Below are 21306 nucleotides of genomic sequence, written 5' to 3' on the forward strand. Positions count from 1 at the left end.
AGTTGGCTGGAAATGGTTAAAACGTTTATCAGTTATTTTTGTTTTTCAATTTTGTCTCCGTAAAGGACACCAGTCACTATACATCAGAAAAGAAGTGTACTAGCACAAAAACCAATGATTGATTATTTTTAATAGGTTTAGCTTCATATCCAGGCTTAGAGGTCATCTTTTAACCCTTAGAAGGCTGGCATTATCAGTGTCACTCTGCAGTCCCATTCTTCACCCTACATTTAAACACCTTTTCTACCTCTTTTTATCTTTTATACCATTGTTGTTTTCATTCCTATTATCTGCCAAGCATACTTATTTCCTGCTGCTCTCTAAGCCTCTTCCTTATAATTAATAGACTCTTCAATATAAGGCTAAGGAAAGATTATCAACTTCTGGAGCAATTATACTTCACAAGTATACTTGCAGCTTTCTAAGGGTTGCTTCTGTTAAGACCAGCCTCTGTGTGAGGTGAAAAAGCAAATCAACCTGTGTTAAGAGTTCAGATACATTTTAGGAGACACTTCCTTGGTTATAAAAACAACACATGCAAGCTGCTTCCTTGAGCTCTTTTATTACATTTACCCAAGCTACAGAATCATCTAGGGTCACATGCATGAAGCCCTACTCACTCCTCTGCTAACACCTGATGCATACACAAAAGTGAATGGTGACCTGAGTGTTTAAACCATTACTCGGTGTTCACGTTTTGTGTATGAATGGTCTATATTTGAAAGTTGTATAATTTTTGTTTTTACTTTAGACTCTAAATAACTTGCTTTTTTTTTTGTCTCCTCACCACTGCCATCTCTCTCTCTCTCTCTCTCTCTCTCTCTCTCTCTCTCTCTCTCTCTCTCTCTCTCTCTCTCTCTCTCTTTCTATTTCCCCCATATTTCTATTTCTGCATATTCCTAGCAGGTGCAGGTCCCCATTACCCAGCCCACAAGTGCTGTGTCCCTGGTTTCCTGCAGCACCCCATCGGCCATCCTTGCTCCTCAGCAGGTAAGACTTCCTCTGTCTGGCAAATCCTCATGCCCATTGACATAAATGGAGAGCCAATGTAGGACAAGGCAAATAAACCACTCACTCTCAAACCACACTTCTTGGTCTGAGGTGTTTTTTGTTTTGTTTGGATATCTCTGGATTCTCTCCTGCGTGTGAAAGCTGTGGACAATAGAGATGGCTTTCTCTTATGCTGTGTTGTATTTGTTTTTTTTAGTATGGCGGTTACTACGTCCAAGCACTCCCTTCGCAGGTAGAGAAAAAAAAATATATATTTTTCTCTCACATTTACCTGTACTTTATTTTTGTGCTTTTTGCCTTGCCCTCTTTCGTGGTCATTTTATTAATCTTTGCATATAAGAAATGTGGCATAAAACATTATATTGTGTTTTAATGACTTTGAAAAAGGAAGCTTGTATATGAACTTAAATTAATATTTAGTACATTGTACATTGAGAGCTTTAGGCTTAATGTATTTTTTTTGTAGAGTTTCTCATAGCATGTCTTGTCTAAAGAGGTGAAATATTTGTGTGTTGTGTTAATGTGGGTCTGTTATTCTCCTTTAAGGCTGTTGTTCCACAGCAGGTCTCTCTTGTGCCCACGTCTCTGCCTGGTGTTTCAATACCCCAACAGCAAGCTCCTCAACAGCCTTCCAGCACCATGGTTCAGATCACCTCCCAGACACAAATCCAGCCCGGGGCGCAGCCCACACAGGTAACAACAGCTCAAAAACACACATAGTATTCCTCAATATTTACAATCACTTGTGCTGTAAGCAAAAGTCAAGCTTAAAGTCAACTTGAAATCAAAACTGACCCCATTTACTACCTTAAGGACCATGAAACTTTTTTTCTTTAGAGAAATAGGGATGTGTTGAAATTATTATCTGTGATAATCAACATAATGCCACAAATGCTGTTTTAACTTTTATTATTCCTTGTAAGAATAAATATCTATGAATTTATATTAGGTATCTAAGCAGTACTGGTTTTGGTGGCAACGCCTGCTTTCACTTCATTTTAGAAGTTTGAATATATTATACACAACTTTGATTTGCAAACTGTTCTATCGTCTTTATTCTTCACACCTTCATACTTTTGTCCCATGAATGATATACAGCATATAAGTGCCCCAGTACTGTTTTTCTTTTGTTTTCTTTTACACTTGGATGTTTATCCATCTCTATTGGGAGTGAGGGTGTGTCTCAGTCAGCTCCCTAGTTCAGTAGTCCGGGCACTGACCAGGGAGTCGGCCTTTCTAGGGCTATCCCAATTGTAAAATGCTTCCCAGAATGCTCCATAATAGCCGGGGAGCATCGCTGCTTACTATGTTCCCTTACTAAAAACGTTGTTATGTCTTAAGTCATTCGAAGACAAGCACAATAATGTGCATGTAAGGAAAACATCTTTTCGTTTCGAGTTTTTAAGAGAATTAAATATACACCTTTTGCATTTATTTTATGTCATTTATCTTTCATAATAACACTTTACAGGTGATTGAGTCATAAGTGTCCCAGAGTTCAATGGATAAACAATCATTCCAGTGCCTGAATTTGTGTTCACCATTTACTCGTGAGCTAGGCAGCAAGATGAGATGCACACTGGGTTTTTGTGCTTGACCACCTTCCGTCCTCCCCCCACATACTACTCGCCCAGCTTTTCACAGACATTTCATGAGCAAGTCTCTGGTTTGAACGATTGGTGCTAAACTAAGCGGGTTTCATGGCACTTTTATAAATGTTCCTGGTCTTATATTCAGTGATTCGTCAGTGCACATAATTCCAAAAGAAAAAAGTTTGTCTTCATAATCTGTAATAAAAATACATTTTCAACCCCTCCTCTTCAGCAACATTTAGAGACCACACCCAACTAATTAGTAATGTAATCAAATTCCATTGGATAAAAACTCTACATTGCTATTTCACTCAGAAATACATCACATTATAGAAATAAAATGGGTTGTGAATGCCATTTCATGTTGACTTTAAGAAATTGTATATGACTTCTGTGGAAGTGGTTTCTTTCAATTTTGCTTTTTTCTCTCTCTCTGTTTCACACACTTTGTATCTGAGATTCCATGGTAGTCTCTCACTGACGTGCCTCTGCTTGCAAGCTCTGTGTATTCTGGCATGTTAAATATATGTTGCATGGACATTAGTTGTGTGGTAAGTGAGATGAGTTCTCCTTGTTTAGTACCTGATATTTAGTCCAGAGTACCTGTTTTTCCTATGGCAGGAAGTGCATTAGACTAATGTGGCTGTCCTCACGTAAAAGCTCTCTCCACATTTGTTTGTAATTATCAGCTTTGCACATTGGCTGATCCCTGGCCTTCAGTCACAAATCCATAAAAAAAAAAAATATATATATATATGTTTATTTGATTTGTATTTAGTTATGTGTTTTTTGTCAGTAAGTTTTTTTTGGCACTCAGAGAGGTACCCCTCCTAACTTAATTTTATAACTGTTTGGCACTTAAATTGGAATTTATTTCATGTGTGTTTTGCTTGTGGTCGATGTGATCCACCCTGAGGCATGCTGTCTGCGTCATGTAGTCTGAACTGGTGATTGTTTTGATGCAGTTTATCGAAGCATTGCTCGTCTCACACATAATCTGGCCTTGCAGTCTTTAACGCCCCAATCGATTGGTGCTTGCACATACCCACAAACATATTTCCCAACTCGTCATCCATCTTGCCCAACCATCAGTCTGACCCAATCTGCCACTCTCCTACCTCCACTAGCTTTGCAATACAACTCATGGTGTGCCACCTGTGACAGTGCCACCATTGCCGCTCCCAGTAACAGTGGCGCAGCCTCCTGAAGCGCTGATGTGTCTGGTGGGCGTGTCCTTACCACCAACGTCCTCATCATTGCTGCCACCTGCCACGTCACTGCAACCTCAGTTGGTTCAGCCTCTAGTGACACCTGTGCCAACCATCCTTGTGTCCACAGTACCCACCCCTACCGAACAGCCATGTTTGCCATCAGATGCACCAGTGAAGGTACCTGAAATGGACCTTAATAATCGAACCAGTCCCAAACGTACTAGTCTAGACAGTTTTTGTTGCTTTATAGGGCTTCTGTTGTCTCTTGTAGAGCCATTTCATGCTCTTTTATTTACTGTCTGTTGATCTGTCTGGGAAGCGTAGATGCTTAGCTATCTTTACATACAGTCCTTTCTTTTCTTCGCTCTGAAATGTTGACTTATTTCTTAAAAAAATACAAATACAAATGCAGACTCACGCAGTCTGCCTGCAGTAGTTTTACTTTTTGCTCTCCTGTCATGGTTTTAGATGTCTTTTGTATTTTGGAAAGAACTTTTTTGAACTTCTTTTCAAAGAGTTTATCTGTTTTGTTTTTTTATTTATTTTTTTGTATCTCTTTCTGTTATAATTCCTGTTTTTTTTTTTTGTTTTTTTATTGCTTGCTGTTCCAGACATCTCACACCATCTCTCAAACTTTGACAACAGAGCTGTCACAACTTCAAACTCCAACAGTGGAGAGGTACGAGTCACCATTCAAATTCATATGCAACAGTTTATCAGTAAATTACAATTAGGCCAAATCTGATGGAAATTGTCAATGTCGTAGCACAATACATCTGAGAAGTGCTGTACTGAACCATTAGAGTAAAGTGTATATGTGGTCTTCGTGTGTGTATTTTCTCCTCAGCTGTCACTCTGATGTTGCCTCTGGCCTCAGTGATGGCAATGAGGGCATAACGGGAGGCAGGCATGAGGGCCGTTCTGCCAAACGGCACCAGCGAAGATCAGTGCGCAGCCATTCACGCCATGAAAAGACCTCAAAAGCCAAGCTCAATGTTCTCAATGTATGTCCAGCTCACAATTGTTTTTATCGTTTTATTTGATTTTTTTTATTATGTTGGGAAATCAATACAAAACATATCTCATGTTGTTTTTTGTCATATATAGATTTCCAGCATGGGCGATAGAGTTGCAGAGTGTCAGTTAGAAACACACAACAGGAAAATGGTGACTTTCAAGTTTGATCTTGATGGAGATAACCCAGAGGAAATTGCACAGATAATGGTAACTTGAAACAACACCCACATGTTGTTAATACTGACCAGACATGCTCGATTATGCTTGTTTGTCCATTAAGACATTTTTCAAAATACATTTCAAAACATTACTTTCTCCATGTGTTTTCTTAGGTTCAGAGTGAATTCATTCTAGAGAGTGAGCGTGAGTCCTTCATTGAGCAGATCCGAGAAGTTATAGAAACAGCAGATGAGAAAGGTGTGGAAAGAGAACGTAGCCAGGTATGCCCTTTTCAACAGTATTTCCATGACTACCAGTGAAACGTTTTGCCATGTGCAGAGGGCACCTTAGAACATGGTACTTTCCAATTTGGTTGCATAACCTTCAGAAACTGTAATAAGTAATACTAGTTAATAGTATATGTGTCGTAACGTCTGTGCTATTTTACCTTCATTTTATGAATTTTTCAGTTTTTTGTACCTACCAAACATTTTTCATCTTTAAACATTAGTATTGTAAATAATTGTTGCATTTATGTGTCTGAGCACATCTCAAAGTTTTGTAAATAGTGTCCTTACCAGTGATTGCTTCCTTGCAGACTGTCACCGTTCAAGAGCAACATAAAGCTACCACATCTGCACCTCTTGTGCAAGGTAGAGCTTACAATCCCACCTTGTAAAACAAATTAACACCCTTTGCTAATAATGTGTCAGGACTGAGGTCTTCTTTACTCCACTTGTTCTGCCAGGTATCCCGCCTAGTTCAGCTGCCCAGGTGGTCCACTCAGCAGGCCGCAGGTTTATCGTGAGTCCAGTGCCCGAGTCCCGACTGAAGGATCAGTTCTTCGGTTCACCCCAACCTACAGTGCCCCTTCGAGAAGACCCTTCATCCTGTGAGTAGTAATAAAAAGTTTAGTAATACTCTCTTGTTTGTAATAATGACAAAAGAAGCCATTTTCAGACTTTCCAAAACCCCACCCTTCAACGTCCAACCCAATGTCACCATTCCCAAACGTGCAAAATGATTCACATGCAGTGACCGTTTCTTATTGGAGAGTTTTCTAAATGGCAAAGATTTATCAAAGAGGCAGTTAAGGTCAAGAAACCATTTTAATTGAAAATAATTCTCAACATTATACATGTTTTAATCACTATACCTTTTATTTTATTTTAACTTATTTTTTGCCAGGAAAATAGCCACTGAAGCTGGCATGGTGTTAAACCACAAACAAGCAAAAACACTGGCTTACTGCAATCTGATGTCATATAGGGTCAGTTTAGGAGGCATTATATCCATTCAAAGGAACAATGTACTCATTTCTGTCTGGCTGTATTCTTTTCTCTTTCTCTGCTGCTTCAGTTGCACCACCTGCCCTGGGGCTCTCCATGTCTGCATCTGCAGTCAGTCTGCAGCAGGCCTTCTCTGAGATGCGTCAAGGGCGGTTTGAACCTGGTCCCAGCACTGCGCCACCTATGCTCCATGCCACAATGCCTCCTCTAGTACCTGCTGCAACACCCTTGCCCTCTAATGCTGCCCCGGTGTCTTCTCCCCCTCTAGCACCAGTGTCCTCTGAAGTAATTTCCTCACCATCTTTACCTTCGATCTCAGACAACCCACAAGGGTCATCATCACCTCCTCCTACCCTTCAGCAGGTGCCTACCTCTGCTGTGGTATCCCCTGTGACTCATCCACAGCCTGGCACTCAGCTCCCTCTGCCTATAGGTCAAGTTATACCTTCCCTCATCAGTGTTAATTCCTCTACCTCCTCTCTGCCCATGCCAGTTGTGCCCAACACCATCCCCTGCTCTACACCATTTCCCCTAACCTCAGTCCCTATGCCAGCACCCATCAGCACACCTGTACCAACTGCCCCCATCCCTCTCGCTCACCCTGTCACTCCTATGAATATTGTGGGCTCTGTTTCCGGAGGAAGTGGTGAACAGCCACCCAACCCTTCCACCACAGCTCAGCTCTCACTGGCAGTGATCCCTACCACAGCTATTCAGACGCCACAACTCGCACCATCCACCATCGCCTCTACGGTTATTCCCGCAACAGTTGCCCAGCCACAAATGCCCACCATCCAACCGGTTACCACTATCATGCCTGTCGTGCAGCCCACCCCTGTGCACAGCCAACCTCAGAGTGCCACCGTGCCCAACCAAAGCCACGCACAATGTGTGGAGTGTGACAGTGACCCGCAGGGAAAATGCATCGATGACATTCAAGCTCTGGATAAGAAGCTGCGCTGTCTATTTATGGACCTGAGCTCTGGACCTCTCTCTGCCCAGACAGATGCAACAGACTCCATGACGGCCTCAGGCGTCTCTGGCACTTCCTCACCAACTACTTGCGCCACCCCTTGTGGCACCCCTCTTCCTCCATCTAGTTTACCCCTGAACTCCTCCAGCCAGCCCACAGGCTCCCCAATGACAGCTATGGGTAATCCCTCCACCCCTGTGGGCTATGGTCAGACGACCCCATCCAAAGCTCCGTTATCAAGATTACCGGTGAGTGACGGAAGTGCCAAGACCACTTGATACACTTGCACAGGGCCAAAAATTTAAAGAAAAATTCTAAATGATAATACTGAAGAATCTGAACACAGCATTTTCCATTTAATAACTAAGGGTTAGCAAGCTCCAAAAAAAGCAACAAAAAAAAGCACAATAGAAGTTATGACTCATACCTTATATTTCAAGCCTTTTGAAGCCATATGATAGCATTGTGTGAGAGTAGACAACAGTTTAAGTCATTATATAATCTCAAATATAATATACGTAATATAATCGTTTGATTGTAAATTGTTCAAAATAGAAATTCATGGCCACTAAATATTTATATTATTTTGTCTAGTATATTTTCTTTATTCACCTACAATTTGCAAGCTTGTGAACAAATACATTTTAGACCCTGCTCTTACATCAACTGTTGATCAGAAAGGTCTGTTTGAAAGGTAGCAGTCTGGTTTGAAATCAAGAGTACCATGATATACAATTTTCTTGTCTTTTAACCTCACCTGAAACCTCACTCTCTCAAAATACTAACAATATACTGTAAAAAACAAATAATAGTACTGTCTGTTCTATTAACAACACATTTTATGCATGGCCATTGGGTTCATAACTGGAAAAATGCATGTTAAAGTAACTCAACTGACACTTTTTTTTATTTTATTTTTTATTAGTTTTTTTTTATAATATAATTATGGTGTATAATTATGTACAGTATGCTGCATGTTGCTGATGGTGTTTCAATGGCTCCTCTGCTAGCACTTTTTACATTGCTTTAGCTTCTCTTCCATCTTCATTCATTAGGTGTTGCCTGTCGGCCCAGATCAGGCTGGCACGCCACCCACAGAGCACCTACCACCCTTCCCAGGACCTTGTTTAACTCAGGTGCCCTTTTTTTCTCTCTTCCCGTCATCTTCTGTTTTTTGTTTTATTATTATTGTTCCATTCCTGTAAAACACTGAGAGCATGAGTAACAATTTTTAATTGGATCAGAATTAAATGGCTGCATGGCGTTGGTTTCCTTTGAGGTCGGTTAAAAGCATGACCTGTGACACTTATTAACTCTGACTTGCTGTTCACTCTTATTTTCTCTGCTGTAGAGAAGTGGAGGACAGGGAAAATGTTATTTTTAGAAAACAACAGTCAAAAAAGTATTTTCATATCATAGAGTCTTATGTTTTTATTTTATTTGGGCTGTTATTTTATCTTGCTTGTCAGACTGCTTAATTCAGTGAGTTAGTCTAGCAGAAGTTAGACAGGTTGCTTGACCATTTTTTTAATTACCTCTATATATTGGTATTGAAAAACCACCAGTTTTTTTATTTTTATTTCACTTGGTTTAACCACGATGGCCATCTTTGTGTCATGGCACATGACAAATGTTGGTTATACAGCTGTTTACGGAAACCTCAATATCTCGGCTCAGGATGGTCCTAGCTGCTTTGAAAAAAAACTGATCTCTAGAGCACATAACAAGGTACATGGACATATATAAACATTTTGCACATTCTTGTTCCTTAGACTTAGAACTTAAGTCCTAATGTAATGCTCAAGATTGCTCAAAGTTCCACTTTTAGGGTCAATTTATAATGGGAAGAGTTTGAGTCTGTCTTAATTTTGCTGGTAAGTATAATGTGCATGCAGAACATTTCTCTTATTTTTTTATGAGGACGAGAATGTGCAACTTATTTAAATATCCCATTTTAGGTTGAATATCTCTGGTAGGTGATCAGATAGGAACCTGAAATTTTCACAGAAATAAGAAAAGCCTACATTTCTCATGCATTTTGAGAAATTAACAGATGTCTCTGAAATGTTGTGGGAGCGTCCAGTGACTGTAGTCAATTCGGCAGGTGTAAGTTTTCTGAGAACATTGTTGATGTGAACCCACACTTTGTCCTCAGTTGACATTAGTAGGATAGGGTTCAGTATTAAGATCAGTAGGATGTTTATGACCTAGTCAAAAGGAAGATGAATCATTAGTTATTTACAATAGTTTATTTCTGGATGTTCTGGATGCTGATACATTTCAATGCTAATCTCTGTCAGAATAATTTAGACATTACATAATTTTCATTAGTCTAAACTAAGCCTTGTTTTTCATCCACATCACATTCAGAGAAAATCATTTGCATCTGCCTGGTGATCTGTGCTAAATAAAAAACACTTCCATAATCTTTTTTATGTGATATTTTTCATCCATCACTTTTGAAAATTACTGTGATAGCACTCGGCAAAGAGCCAAGCTGTAAAAACATTTCAGAAACTACAGAGCATGGACCAATTAAAGGATTTAATCTCCATCTCACAATTATGGAGCAGAAAATGATTTTTTTTTTTTATTAAAAGCATTTAGTCCTTGCAGGCAGTGGCCATATGACTCTTTACTTATTGTAAGAGATCATCTCATGCTGAAGTTAATTTGATTGATTGTGGCATGCCATAACTAATAAATGTTTGTATGAGTGTGTGTCTTATGTTATGTAATGGACACAAGTGTACTTGACTAATTGGTTAAAAATGTATTAATCAGTCCCAGCAGCCTCTGGAAGATTTAGATGCCCAACTGAGAAGGGCACTGAGTCCAGAGACCGTCTCGATCAACAGTGTCACACACCAGGTACACGCACACCAACAGGTCGGGCTGAGAAACACTTAATGTAGTCGAGAGATAGTTCACCCAAAAATCATGCCATCCCATATCTCAGCTCTGCAGATCCATGCAATGCAAGTTAATGGATACCAAATTGTTTAAGCTCCAAAAGCACATAAAGGCAGCATAAAAGGAATCCATAAGACTTGGTGGTTACAGTGGTTCAATCAATATCTTCAAAGCAATATGATAGGTCTAGGTAAGAAACAAAAAAGAAGCAAGGCAATATGCTCAAGAATCGCAAAAGAAAGTGAAAGTGGATATTGATAGTAAAAAAAAAAGTACTTAAATATTGATCTGTTTCACACCCACACCTACCTTCTAAAATCTCAACATTTGAAACAGAAAAAGCCTGTAACAGTCCCAGTACTAGAGTGTATAGAAAATTCTTGCTTGCTTTGTTCTCCCTAACTTTCATATTTAAGATCCCAGAATCTCAACTGTTACATATAGCTATTGCATTAGGAGGGTCATGCCTTTTTGACCAATTACATATAGAGGCATTATGGGTGTTTCTACTGTTCTGTGTACTGCATCTTCATATTTCTATGTTATAATTCTCCCCGTCTTCTCCCCTGTAGTCCTCTCTCACCGGGATGCCATCTGGAGGACAGCCAGGTGTGTACCGCTATTTTAATTCTCTAAAACTTACCTTAGAAATGTCACATTGTTGACTTGAAATCAATGAAGCATTGACTGCAGTGTCCTGATGTGTGGCATGATAGTCCATCAAAAAACATTTTATAATTATTATACATGATGTATTTTATGAGAGACTTTTTTTTTTTTCGAGTAAGGACTCATCTGTCACACTGAAAATTAAAAAAGAAATGATGACTAGTTATAGCACCAAAATTTACACTTTATCTTGTACATGCATCTAATTTTTAAACTAAAATGTAGTTGTTGGCAACCCAAATACAAAAGTACAAACTTGAAACAAAAAAAAAGCAGAAATAAATGTATAAAGCTCAATTGAATATCGTTCTTTGCTCCTTCAGTTCCGGTTTCTCTGGATGGAGAGCCTGCACCTGGAGGCTACAAACGATTTCAGGTACATTGACTTATTTGAAATAGGATTACAGGCTCATTTGTAACAGGATGTTTATTTTATTTTATATGTATGACATCAGGTGGTGCTCTCACTCTCGTTCTGTATTCCTTTCAGATGTCGGTGGCTCCTGATGAGAGTGACCAACAGGCTACTAACTGCACACAGTACTCGTCTTCCACATCATCTTCCTCCACAAGTACCTCCTCCTCATCATCATCCTCCTCCACTCTCTCCAGCCCTGAAAACACACTGCACAGATCCTCCTCTCGCCTCAGAAACGCAACAACAGATGTGGTCGATGGTCTCCCTGCGCTTCCCAGCCAGACTGCCACCTCCACCCAGCCCACCACCATCGGCCGTTTCCAGGTCACAACGAAGACGGACACCAAGGTGGGGCGTTTCTCTGTGAACAACACCCAGGATGAGGGTCTTACTGCTAGCCTGCAACCCCCAGAACCCCAGCCAGTACCTCAGGCCTATCCAGCCATGGGGAATGGTCCAACCCAGAGTACCGGCAGCCTTAACAACTCTGTCAGCTCTTACTTCAGCAGCGACAATGACTCTGAATTTGAAAACGAGGACTTCAAGAGGGAAGTTTGCAAGCTGAGGGAAAAGTACGTTTTTCTCTTTCCCTTTATTCCTCTGCTTTACACTGACTAATTGGTAGACTATATTGTATTAAATCTGGGATGTTGTAACGTCGTAGGTAATGGTGTGGGCTAGTGACTGAAAAGTTTTAGGTTCAAACCAAGGTTATTATAGTTTTTTAAATTTTTTTATTTAGTTTTATTCATTTTTTTTGTTTTCGTTTTTATTTTAGTCTATCAGTATATATATATTTTTTATATCAACACCTTGTACATTTAACATGTGTTAATCAGTTAACAGATGATTAAATGACTTTAAATTAAACTATTCCCTATTCATTCCAGATTACACATAGGTCTAGATAGTATATAGCTAGGCTGATATACAACATGGTAAAAAACAATCAAGAAGGACTTGACAATTCACAAATGTGGAGATACACTCACCGACCACTTTATTAGGAACACCTATACACCTGCATATTCATGGAAAGGGGAAGAGGAACCGGTTTGTGATCGATGTAAGACTTTGAGTATAAAACATATTTTGATAGAATGTCTATAGCTAAATGATATTAGAAAATGCTTTTATTCAGAAAATATATTGATGGATATATTTAAAAAGGTCTCTCCAGGAAATCTTTTAGAATTCCTTTTACATACTAAACCGAAAAACTCTATATAATTGTTATTACTTCTACTGTTATTTTTATTTTATTTATATATATATATATATATATATATATATATATGTATATATATATATATATATTATTATTATTGTATCTATCAAACTATTGTAAACATTGTTTAATTTGAACACTGTTGTCTTTGCCATGAATATAGCCATTGCTGCTGATATGCCATCAAAAATATAAATAAATTGTCCTGCATATTCATGCGATTATCTTATTAGTCAGTTGTGTGGCAGCAGTGCAATGCATAAAATCATACAGATATGGGTCACGACTGGTTCCACTTCTGTCAGCCAAGAACAGTTCTTGCTGACAAAAGTGGAACCCATCGTGGTCTTCTGCTGTTGTAGCCCATTCGCCTCAAGGTTTGAAATGTTGTGCATTTTGAGATGGTATTTTGCTCACTACAATTGAAAGTAAATAGGCTCCATTCTAAGTAAACTTTAGGGACAGTTGTGCATAAAATCCCAGGAGATCAGCAGTTAAAGAAATACTCAAACCAGCTGTCTGGCACCAACAATCATGCCATGGTCAAAAATAGTGAAATCATATTTTTTACCCTATTCTGATGGTTGATGTGAACATTAACTGAAGGTGCTGACCCATATATGCATGATTTTATGAACTGCACTGCTGCCACACGATTGCCTGATTAGATAATCGCATAAGTTAAGGTGTACAGGTGTTCCTAATAAAGTAGTCGGTGAGTGTATGTATCCCTTTTTTCTTTTTTTTTTTTACAGAAATGGATGATGGTGATTTAATTTAACAAACTAATCAATTTATCTTGAAACATTGAACACATAACCAAATGTGGACACATAGTAGATGGCATGTTTGCGATGCAACAGATAGAGACGTTAAAAGAAACGTTTTCCAATTCCCAATGCACTCTTAAGTTCTCGTGGTGGCGTAGTGACTTGACTAAGTTGCCTTTGCGTTTGAGACAGTCAATCCGTGCATCTTATTACATGGCTTTGTTGAGCGCTTTACCACGGAGACCTAACACGCGTGGAGACTTCACGCTACTCTCCACGGCATCCACGCATAACTCACCATGCGCCCCACCAAGAGCGAACCACATTATAGTGACCACGAGGAGGTTACCCCATGTGACTACCCTCCCTAGCAACCGGGCCAATTTGGTTGCTTAGGAGACCTAGCTGGAGTCATTCAGCACACCCTGGATTCGAACTCGCGACTCCAGGGGTTGTAGTCCACGTCTTTACTCGCTGAGATACCCAGGTTGTTGTTGTTTTTGACCTTATCGTCTATGAGTTGTTTTTCTGAATATAGTTGTACATATAATATTGTGTTCTTCTACATTGCTAGCAGCTTCTTCATATTGTTTCCTAACATCTGTTTATGCTTGTTTTGTATCATGAAATCATGTATTGTTTTTAAAATCCTTGTTGTTCTGCCAGGCACATGATGGAGAGTCAGGCCCTGTATAGCCGACAGAAGGCTGAGATCGACGTTCTTTTTACCCGCTTAGGCAAAGTTCCACCCACTATGGTCAACCCGCCTTTAGTGAACCCGGCTTGTCGCAGACGACGTCCCACCAAAAGTAAAAGCAGCAAATCCAGTCGCAGTAGCTCCCAGAGCAGCAAGAGTCCCATACAGCCAGGTATTCACTTGCTCCGTTTTGTCTTGTTCTTGGCATCATGGGACATAAAAATAAAACCGTATTTTGATCTGTGTGTGCATCCACTGTCCTGGCTCTGATTAGCACTGCTCTATATGTGTGTGTTTTTGTGGGTGGTGTTACAGCAGCCAGCACTATATCAGCGCAGAGTGCTTCCTCCGTGTACCCGCCCCAGCAGGGGTTCCTGGCCCCTGGGGGGATGATAGATGGAGGGAGCAGCCCTCTGCTCCAGTCCTTCAAGCCCTCTAATGAGAACCTGTGCTCCGCTTACACCAGTGACGCCACACTCTCTGCGCCAAGTCTGTGTGTCAACTCGCAAGGTAAAAATGAACGAAAACAACCCTAAAACACCACAGACCTTCGCTTGACCCTGTACATTTGCTGAACAAAATGTAGTAGTCTTTCCTGATACAATTTTTTGGAGACCAACTGCGAGGACCTATACTTCCTTCTTTGTACTCCCCTATATTTATTTTTTGTAATGCTGCAGTTTTCAAATAAATTACTGATGATTTGAGGACAGCGTGTTTATTTTGTTTCAACAACTGTTACTCAATAGACATCATTAAAAAGGTTAAGCTGTCACAAGATGATCAAAAATCTAAAAAAAAATTAATAGGAAAAATGTATCTAAATATAATAATTATAAACAAAACTGTAAAGCAGTTCAATGGAAAGGAGGCGGCGAGAAACGGCCTGGCAATATAAATAATATTTGAATGCTTAAAAGACAAACACACACACACGACGGACATGTCCGTAAACAATCTCTCTCTCCCGCACCATCCTTAATTATTTCTAAACAGAAATAATTAAAATAGGGGAGGGGGGGGGGGGTGTACTTCCTGTAACAGTGTAGAAGGAAAAGGCCAACGCAGAGCGGTAGTGAGAGAGAGATGAAAAAAAAAGAACGCACTCACCGGTTCTCCGATACGCCGTAGCTTGTTCCTCGGCCACTCCTCCACCCTCTGCCGGACGACAGCCGCGCCTCTCCAGGCGGATAGGGGCATTGGTGGCTCAGTGGTTGAGGCTCAGGGTTACTGACCAGAAGGTCGGGGGTTCAAGCCCCAGCACCACCAAGATGCCACTGTTGGGCCCTTGAGCAAGGCACTTCACTCCAGGTTGCTCCGGGGGGATTGTCCCTGTAATAAGTGCACTGTAAGTCGCTTTGGATAAAAGCGTCTGCCAAATGCATAAATGTAAATGGATCGGAGGCAGTCCTCCATCCCCTGGCGGACAGAATGCCCTGCCGCATTCTCGGGAAACAGAAGGGGTCTCCCCCTCCCCTGGCAGCGTTTCTCCCGCTCCAGGCAGTCGGCAGCGAGCCCCTCCCCGCTCGTGGTCGGTGGTCTCAGAACCCGCCATGTTTCAGCGGCTGGTAGGGTACTCCTCCTTCCCTGGCAGCCGCCCTGACCGCTCCAGGCGGCCGGTTAGGAGCCCCTTCTCTCCTCGTGGTCGGAGGCCGTTCCTCCGCTTCCAGGCGGCCGGGCTTCTCATCCCCCGGCAGATGGCCACGGCTGCTCCGTTGGGGTGGACGGTAGTGGCGAGAACTCTACTACGGCGTATCCCTCCTCCTTCCCGGATTTCGGCACCAGTGTAAAGCAGTTCAATGGTAAGGAGTAGGCGAGAAATGGCCTGGCGATATAAACAATATTTGAATGTGTGTTTTTGTTTGAACAAAAGACAAACAAACACACATGACGTACATGTCCGTAAACGATCTCTCTCTCATGCACTATCCTCCGCAGTCGGCCTTTATTCCTCTCGGAGGCTTGATTAGCCTGATAAGGGACCGGGTGTGTATAATCACAACCTGGCCCCGCCCTCCACCCTGCCACAAAAACCAAAAGAGCTAACCTGCTAACTGTATTGGTTTTAGCAACTGTAACTCAAAAGTCATTATCAAAAAACTAAAACACCAGTCATTTTATAGCTCTCACGTTGTCAGAAATGGTCAGAAATAACAAAACAAATAATAATATAATTTTCACAATATGTAAAGGCTGTCTATCAATAATGATTCTTTATGCAAATGTAAGGTGCAGGTCCTTTTTTTATGAGCTGAAGCATCCCTGCATGTTAACATGTAGGGCCCTGTAAGTACGTTTTATATTTTTTCCAAATGATTTTTTTCATCCAACAAATAGTTTTTCCGTTTTATTTTTTGAATTTCATATTTGACAGTTTAATTAAATGTTATCTTCTAAAGAGTGTCTAAATAAATGATTTAATTAAAGGTTTACTCAAATGAAAATTGAACAATTAATTTTCAATACAAAATTGCATAATGTTTTTTATCATGTGTAGTACTTTTATACAGATACTCATGGCACAATACAAAAAACAACATTGGAGTTTGATTTATTTATTATTTCAAATAAAATGTTGCAATTTAGAGCATCACAGATGTGAGATATTAACAGTTGTTATTATTGATTTTTTTATTATTAGTAGTAGTAGTAGTAGTAGTAGTAGAAGTAGTTTATATATCCATAATGTTTTTTTTTTTTTCATTTTAAATGGAGCTTTTATTTCGGAAGATTACCGAGTGAAACCCTTTCAATTTGGATATTTTTGTTGACAGTGTGCTTTGGTGCTCATGACCAGGTGTTTTCACTCTTTAAGCAGCTGGCTTCACACATTCACTTTGAAGTGTGCAGCACATGCAGATTGTATATTTATTTTATTCAATCACGGCCTTTGCGGTTTAATTATCACACTAGGAGAGATTGCGATATTCATTTGTGCATTAAATGTTAACGTAGTGATATTCATATGCCAAACAGTATCTGTTTTTGATATCGGAGCATTTGTAGTACGTGAACGCAGTATCAGTATTGGGGCATCCCTAGGGTAGGTGTTTTATAAGAAAAAATTCCCAAAATGTATAGAACTAAATTCAAACTTTTGGTCAGTAACTATATACAATTTGATGTATATAAAATTATGTTTTTTTGTAGTGTAGATTTACAATTTATGGAAAAGTGATTCAAAACCTACAGAAAACATAAATAAAGGTACTTTTGATGCATTTGAACAATATTATTTTTATTCTTTTATTAATAAATTTATAAAGAAAATAAATAAATAAATATTAAATGAAATACTATGAATTTTTTTTTTTTTTTTTTTTTATCCAAGCAAAAAAATTTGGCTAGTGTCTTTTTAGTTAAATATGATCATATAAATATGATGTGATTGTGAAATAAACTTATCCATCACTCATTTCTTTGCACAATTTTCTGATCTTTTTGGATATACATTAGCAATACTGGAAGCTACATAAAAATGTGTGGTTACTCCAAATACTATTTAATAGTTCCTGAGGTAATCCAATCGTACACCCCTAATTGACCTTTTAATTTTTGGATGCTCTAGTTTACGACATTTAGTCATTTTAAGAGAAATTGGATCTTTTGAATTTGGTCAAGCAGTGATCCCAATTATAAGCATTGTGGTAGTTCATATATTGGTCCTATGCAATGATCTGCATTTAAGTATAGGAATCTTTGCTTTGCCACACTTTAATTTGGATGAAGCTGCAGGGCTGATGCTTGTTCTTTCACGGGGTCCTTTTCCTCCCCTCCTCTTCTGTGCAGCTCAGCACTCACTCACCCAGGGCCACTCCTCCCTACCTTTACCTCCTCCACTCTCTCTATCTGTTAGGTATTCATAGCTTACTGACCTCTGTGACCATTCTCACTGTGTATTTGTGTACGTTTCTTTTCTCTCTCTCTCTCTCTCTCTCTCTCTCACACTCACTCTGTCTCTTTCTTTTCTCCATCTCTTTCTCTTCTCTTTTTCCTCTTTTTGTACCACAGGCTGTGTAAAGTTCAGCTGTGGGTCGGAGAGAGTGACGTTCAAACCAGGTGGCAGAAGGACGCGTTTTCTGAGTACGCCCTGCTTGGCTCTTTGTGTGTAACGCTTTTTCTTTTGTCTCTTTCAAACACTCTCATATGATTGTTTCTTGATTTTGCCAGGCCCTCTGATTGGATGATATCTTCAGGCATCATGTCAGGAATAATAATATAAAAAAAACCTGCAAAATAGGCCACAATTATCTAGTGAGGTCCATTTATTTATTTATTTTCTAATTCATCTGTCCCCTATGGACAGATAAAAATAACTCTCCCCTTGTTTTTAGAATTTCTTTTGTCTTATTAGTTTTAATATTTCTAACATTTGTCCATACATACAGTATTTCTTATTTTTTGGTTTAACATAACAGTACAAATATTTTTTATTGAAATTGCTAATAATGACTTATAATCAGGCCCACACAGAACCTGCATACACAGATTTCCGCAGAATTGGATTGTAAATATATTTGGCTAATTTAAATATGCTTTCAGTTACCAAAGAAAGTGCATTTTGGTGAATTACACAAATTTTCCCATAAAATCAGCACAGAAAATCTGGGGGAAAATATAATAAAACATCAGCAGATTCTGTCTGGGCCTGTTAATGATTTAATGAATGTAATAAAAACTAGTGTTGTATTTGAAGCGTGTCCCAAAGTAAACTGCTCCAAAAGTAGAAATATTCATATTTCTGTATCTTCCTTTTTTGTTACATTTCCCGCTTTAAAAAAAAAAAAACTATCCAAATCTCCCCATACTAAGGACTTAATAAGAATGCAGCCATAAAATTCAGCCAACTATAATGCTATTGTTATTAACAATAGAAATAGCGAGATAATGGCAGGATGCCATAGACAACTTCCTGTCATCTAAATAGTTGTGTTCTTAGTTGAAGTAAATAGTTCTTATGAACAATATCCATATTTGTTGACAGTATGATTATATAATCACAACATATGTGCACCCCACCTGGATTTCTGCACTTAAATACGGCTTGTTCCCTTTAGTTGGGACTTTTTGGCACGTGCCGTGTGAGCCTATAACTGCGCTTTTCTCTTTTGCTCACATACTGTTGTATTGATTTTTGACATAATAATTTAGTCACTTTAATCATTCACAGGAATGTTTATTTGTATCCGTCTGTGCTATTTTTAAAACAGTTTGCCTCTGATAACTGCGCTGGGTTTTTTCATCAACCTTTTGTGCATGAGCACCACATTTTGAGTTAATTCAAGTTAAAAGAACTTTTAAAAACATGTTTCTGTTCATTGTGCTGCGTCTATTTTGTATTGATTTATGTATTATGCAAAGGTGCGTTCGGTCTGAACAGACCTTTAGCAGAAGGCAAATCGCAAATTACTATCAGAGCACAGGTCTATCTTATGATGTATCTCCAGAATTTTTCCCTATAATTATTTTTATTTTTCACGTGCCGATATAACAACAACATAACCTTCAACTAGGGCTGAAATGATTAGTTGACATTATCGGCAACATCGACAATAAAAAAATTGTCTACAAAACATTTTGTTGTCGAATAGTCGTTTGATCTCATTTAATGTAACATGAGATCACAATAAACTCTAACGATGTTGCGTGAGAGCAGCACTGCAGCTTGTGTCTGACTGAACAGAGAAAGAATTACACAGCTCACAGTCCAGAAACACACTCTAAACTTTCCAAACAGCTTCAGGTGATGTAGATCACAAAGTACATGTGAATTATACAAAAATACCATATAAGTAGATACAGAAGCAATCTCTTTGTGGAATAAGTGGAGCTGGAGCAAAACTGTCGAGCGTCTTTAAAGGAAACACCTAGCCATTACATCTTTAATGCAGTTATATTTAATGCGTTATAGCTTTATTAAAGTTCAAATAATATGGAAGCAGATCATGTAAATAACTGCAATCTGGCATTTCTCTGTGTGTTCAGCACCTCTTTTATGAGTTGTGTGAATATCACGATCTAAGGGGAGAGATTGAAACTGCATCCGGCTGATGCACACCTTCACGGTGGCGCTCATCTCTCAAACAAGCAATTGCTGCTGCTAGATTATAACGCGATGGCTCGCGACTTATTGAATCAGAATATTTGGCACTGTGCGTTTTATTAATTAGTTTTTTTTTTTAAAAAATGACATTTTTTTTTTTTATTAAAGATGGAGTGAAGTGAACAAAGGTGAGAGAGGAAGTCTTTGCCCCATTATACACTGCAACAAAACATGTTTATAATTTGTTTTTGTTTTGGCTTAAAACTCCTTTTCAACAACGTACATTTTCTTAACTATACCGCAGAAGAAAAAATTGTTATCTGAGAATGTTGAATATAATATTAAAAATACATATATTTATATTTAAGATACATTCTCTTAAAGCAAGTCTAAATATCTTATATGTTGCTTCTCAAGTAAATGTATCTTGTTAAGGATTTTTAGACTATTTTAAATGGAAAACAGCACAAAAACACTTAATAACTATAGCAGTTTTTGCAGTGAATTTCTTTACTCAATTAAACTTAAAGTATTTTTTCCTTTAATTCAGTGAATGTCATTTAGATGTATTTTTAAAAGATGATTTTGTCCTGTTTATTGTTAATAAGCATGTTTAATCGACCTTTTTAAGTAGGGGCACAAGCTGAATAATTGGGTTTAGAGCTTATGAGTAATCGTTGTAATAATTGCCAAATAGTCGAATAATCGTTTTAATAATCACTAGATTAATCGATTATCAAAATAATCGTTAGTTGCAGCCCTACCTTCGACACAAACCCTCTCCACAAATCTCACTTCAACACAGTCTTCCTACAATTATGTCTTCCCACAGAAGTTGTGAAAACTTAAAGAAAGAAAACCTAGTTTGTAATATGTTCTCACAGTGTAGGAATACCCCACACTGGCTTTGTCCAGTTGTAGTCACAACCATGAGTCCCTCCCATCTACCCCACCTTCACTGTATTTGGAAAAACATTATCACTGCAGCAGCTGTCAGGACTTTGATCAGATTTTAGACTAACATTTCTTATGCACTCTCATAATGCATTTTGTTGGATGCAGATTTACTTCAACACTGATTCTCTTCAATTCCACCTTTCTCTCCATGCTTCAGGGAAGATGGTGAAAAAAGTGTGCCCCTGCAACCAACTCTGTAGTAATTATCTCTCTTTTTTTACATCCTCCTCTCTTCTTCCTCTTATCATTCACTCTCAAACTCCCTTGTTGTCTTGCTCTGTCCTGTGGCCTCTTGAAGCCGATTTTCACGCTAAGCTCCCAGGCTGACTTGAGCTTTTATTTTCTGGGATGATCCATTC

The 21306-nt window shown here is 39.0% G+C and overlaps 1 protein-coding gene across 2 annotated transcripts in view; it reads left to right on the forward strand.

Moving 5' to 3' along the window:
- wnk1b (WNK lysine deficient protein kinase 1b) overlaps positions 1–21306 on the forward strand; it is a 106661-nt gene that overhangs the window by 77316 nt on the left and 8039 nt on the right. The window contains exons 11-30 of one of the 2 annotated variants that reach the window (XM_052118321.1): positions 907–990; positions 1208–1243; positions 1558–1704; positions 3731–3991; positions 4426–4493; positions 4662–4818; positions 4922–5038; positions 5164–5271; positions 5589–5643; positions 5739–5882; positions 6350–7500; positions 8308–8388; positions 10037–10123; positions 10738–10774; positions 11158–11210; positions 11325–11824; positions 13917–14119; positions 14263–14457; positions 17959–18051; positions 21105–21146. In XM_052118321.1, coding sequence (XP_051974281.1) covers positions 907–990; positions 1208–1243; positions 1558–1704; positions 3731–3991; positions 4426–4493; positions 4662–4818; positions 4922–5038; positions 5164–5271; positions 5589–5643; positions 5739–5882; positions 6350–7500; positions 8308–8388; positions 10037–10123; positions 10738–10774; positions 11158–11210; positions 11325–11824; positions 13917–14119; positions 14263–14457; positions 17959–18051; positions 21105–21146 — 3619 coding nt within the window. Of the gene's footprint in view, positions 1–903; positions 991–1207; positions 1244–1557; positions 1705–3730; positions 3992–4425; positions 4494–4661; positions 4819–4921; positions 5039–5163; positions 5272–5588; positions 5644–5738; positions 5883–6349; positions 7501–8307; positions 8389–10036; positions 10124–10737; positions 10775–11157; positions 11211–11324; positions 11825–13916; positions 14120–14262; positions 14458–17958; positions 18052–21104; positions 21147–21306 lie in introns of both variants that reach the window. The other variant, XM_052118320.1, reaches the window with a different exon arrangement.

Source organism: Xyrauchen texanus, chromosome 45, assembly GCF_025860055.1.
Source record: "Xyrauchen texanus isolate HMW12.3.18 chromosome 45, RBS_HiC_50CHRs, whole genome shotgun sequence".
NCBI lineage: Eukaryota > Metazoa > Chordata > Actinopteri > Cypriniformes > Catostomidae > Xyrauchen > Xyrauchen texanus.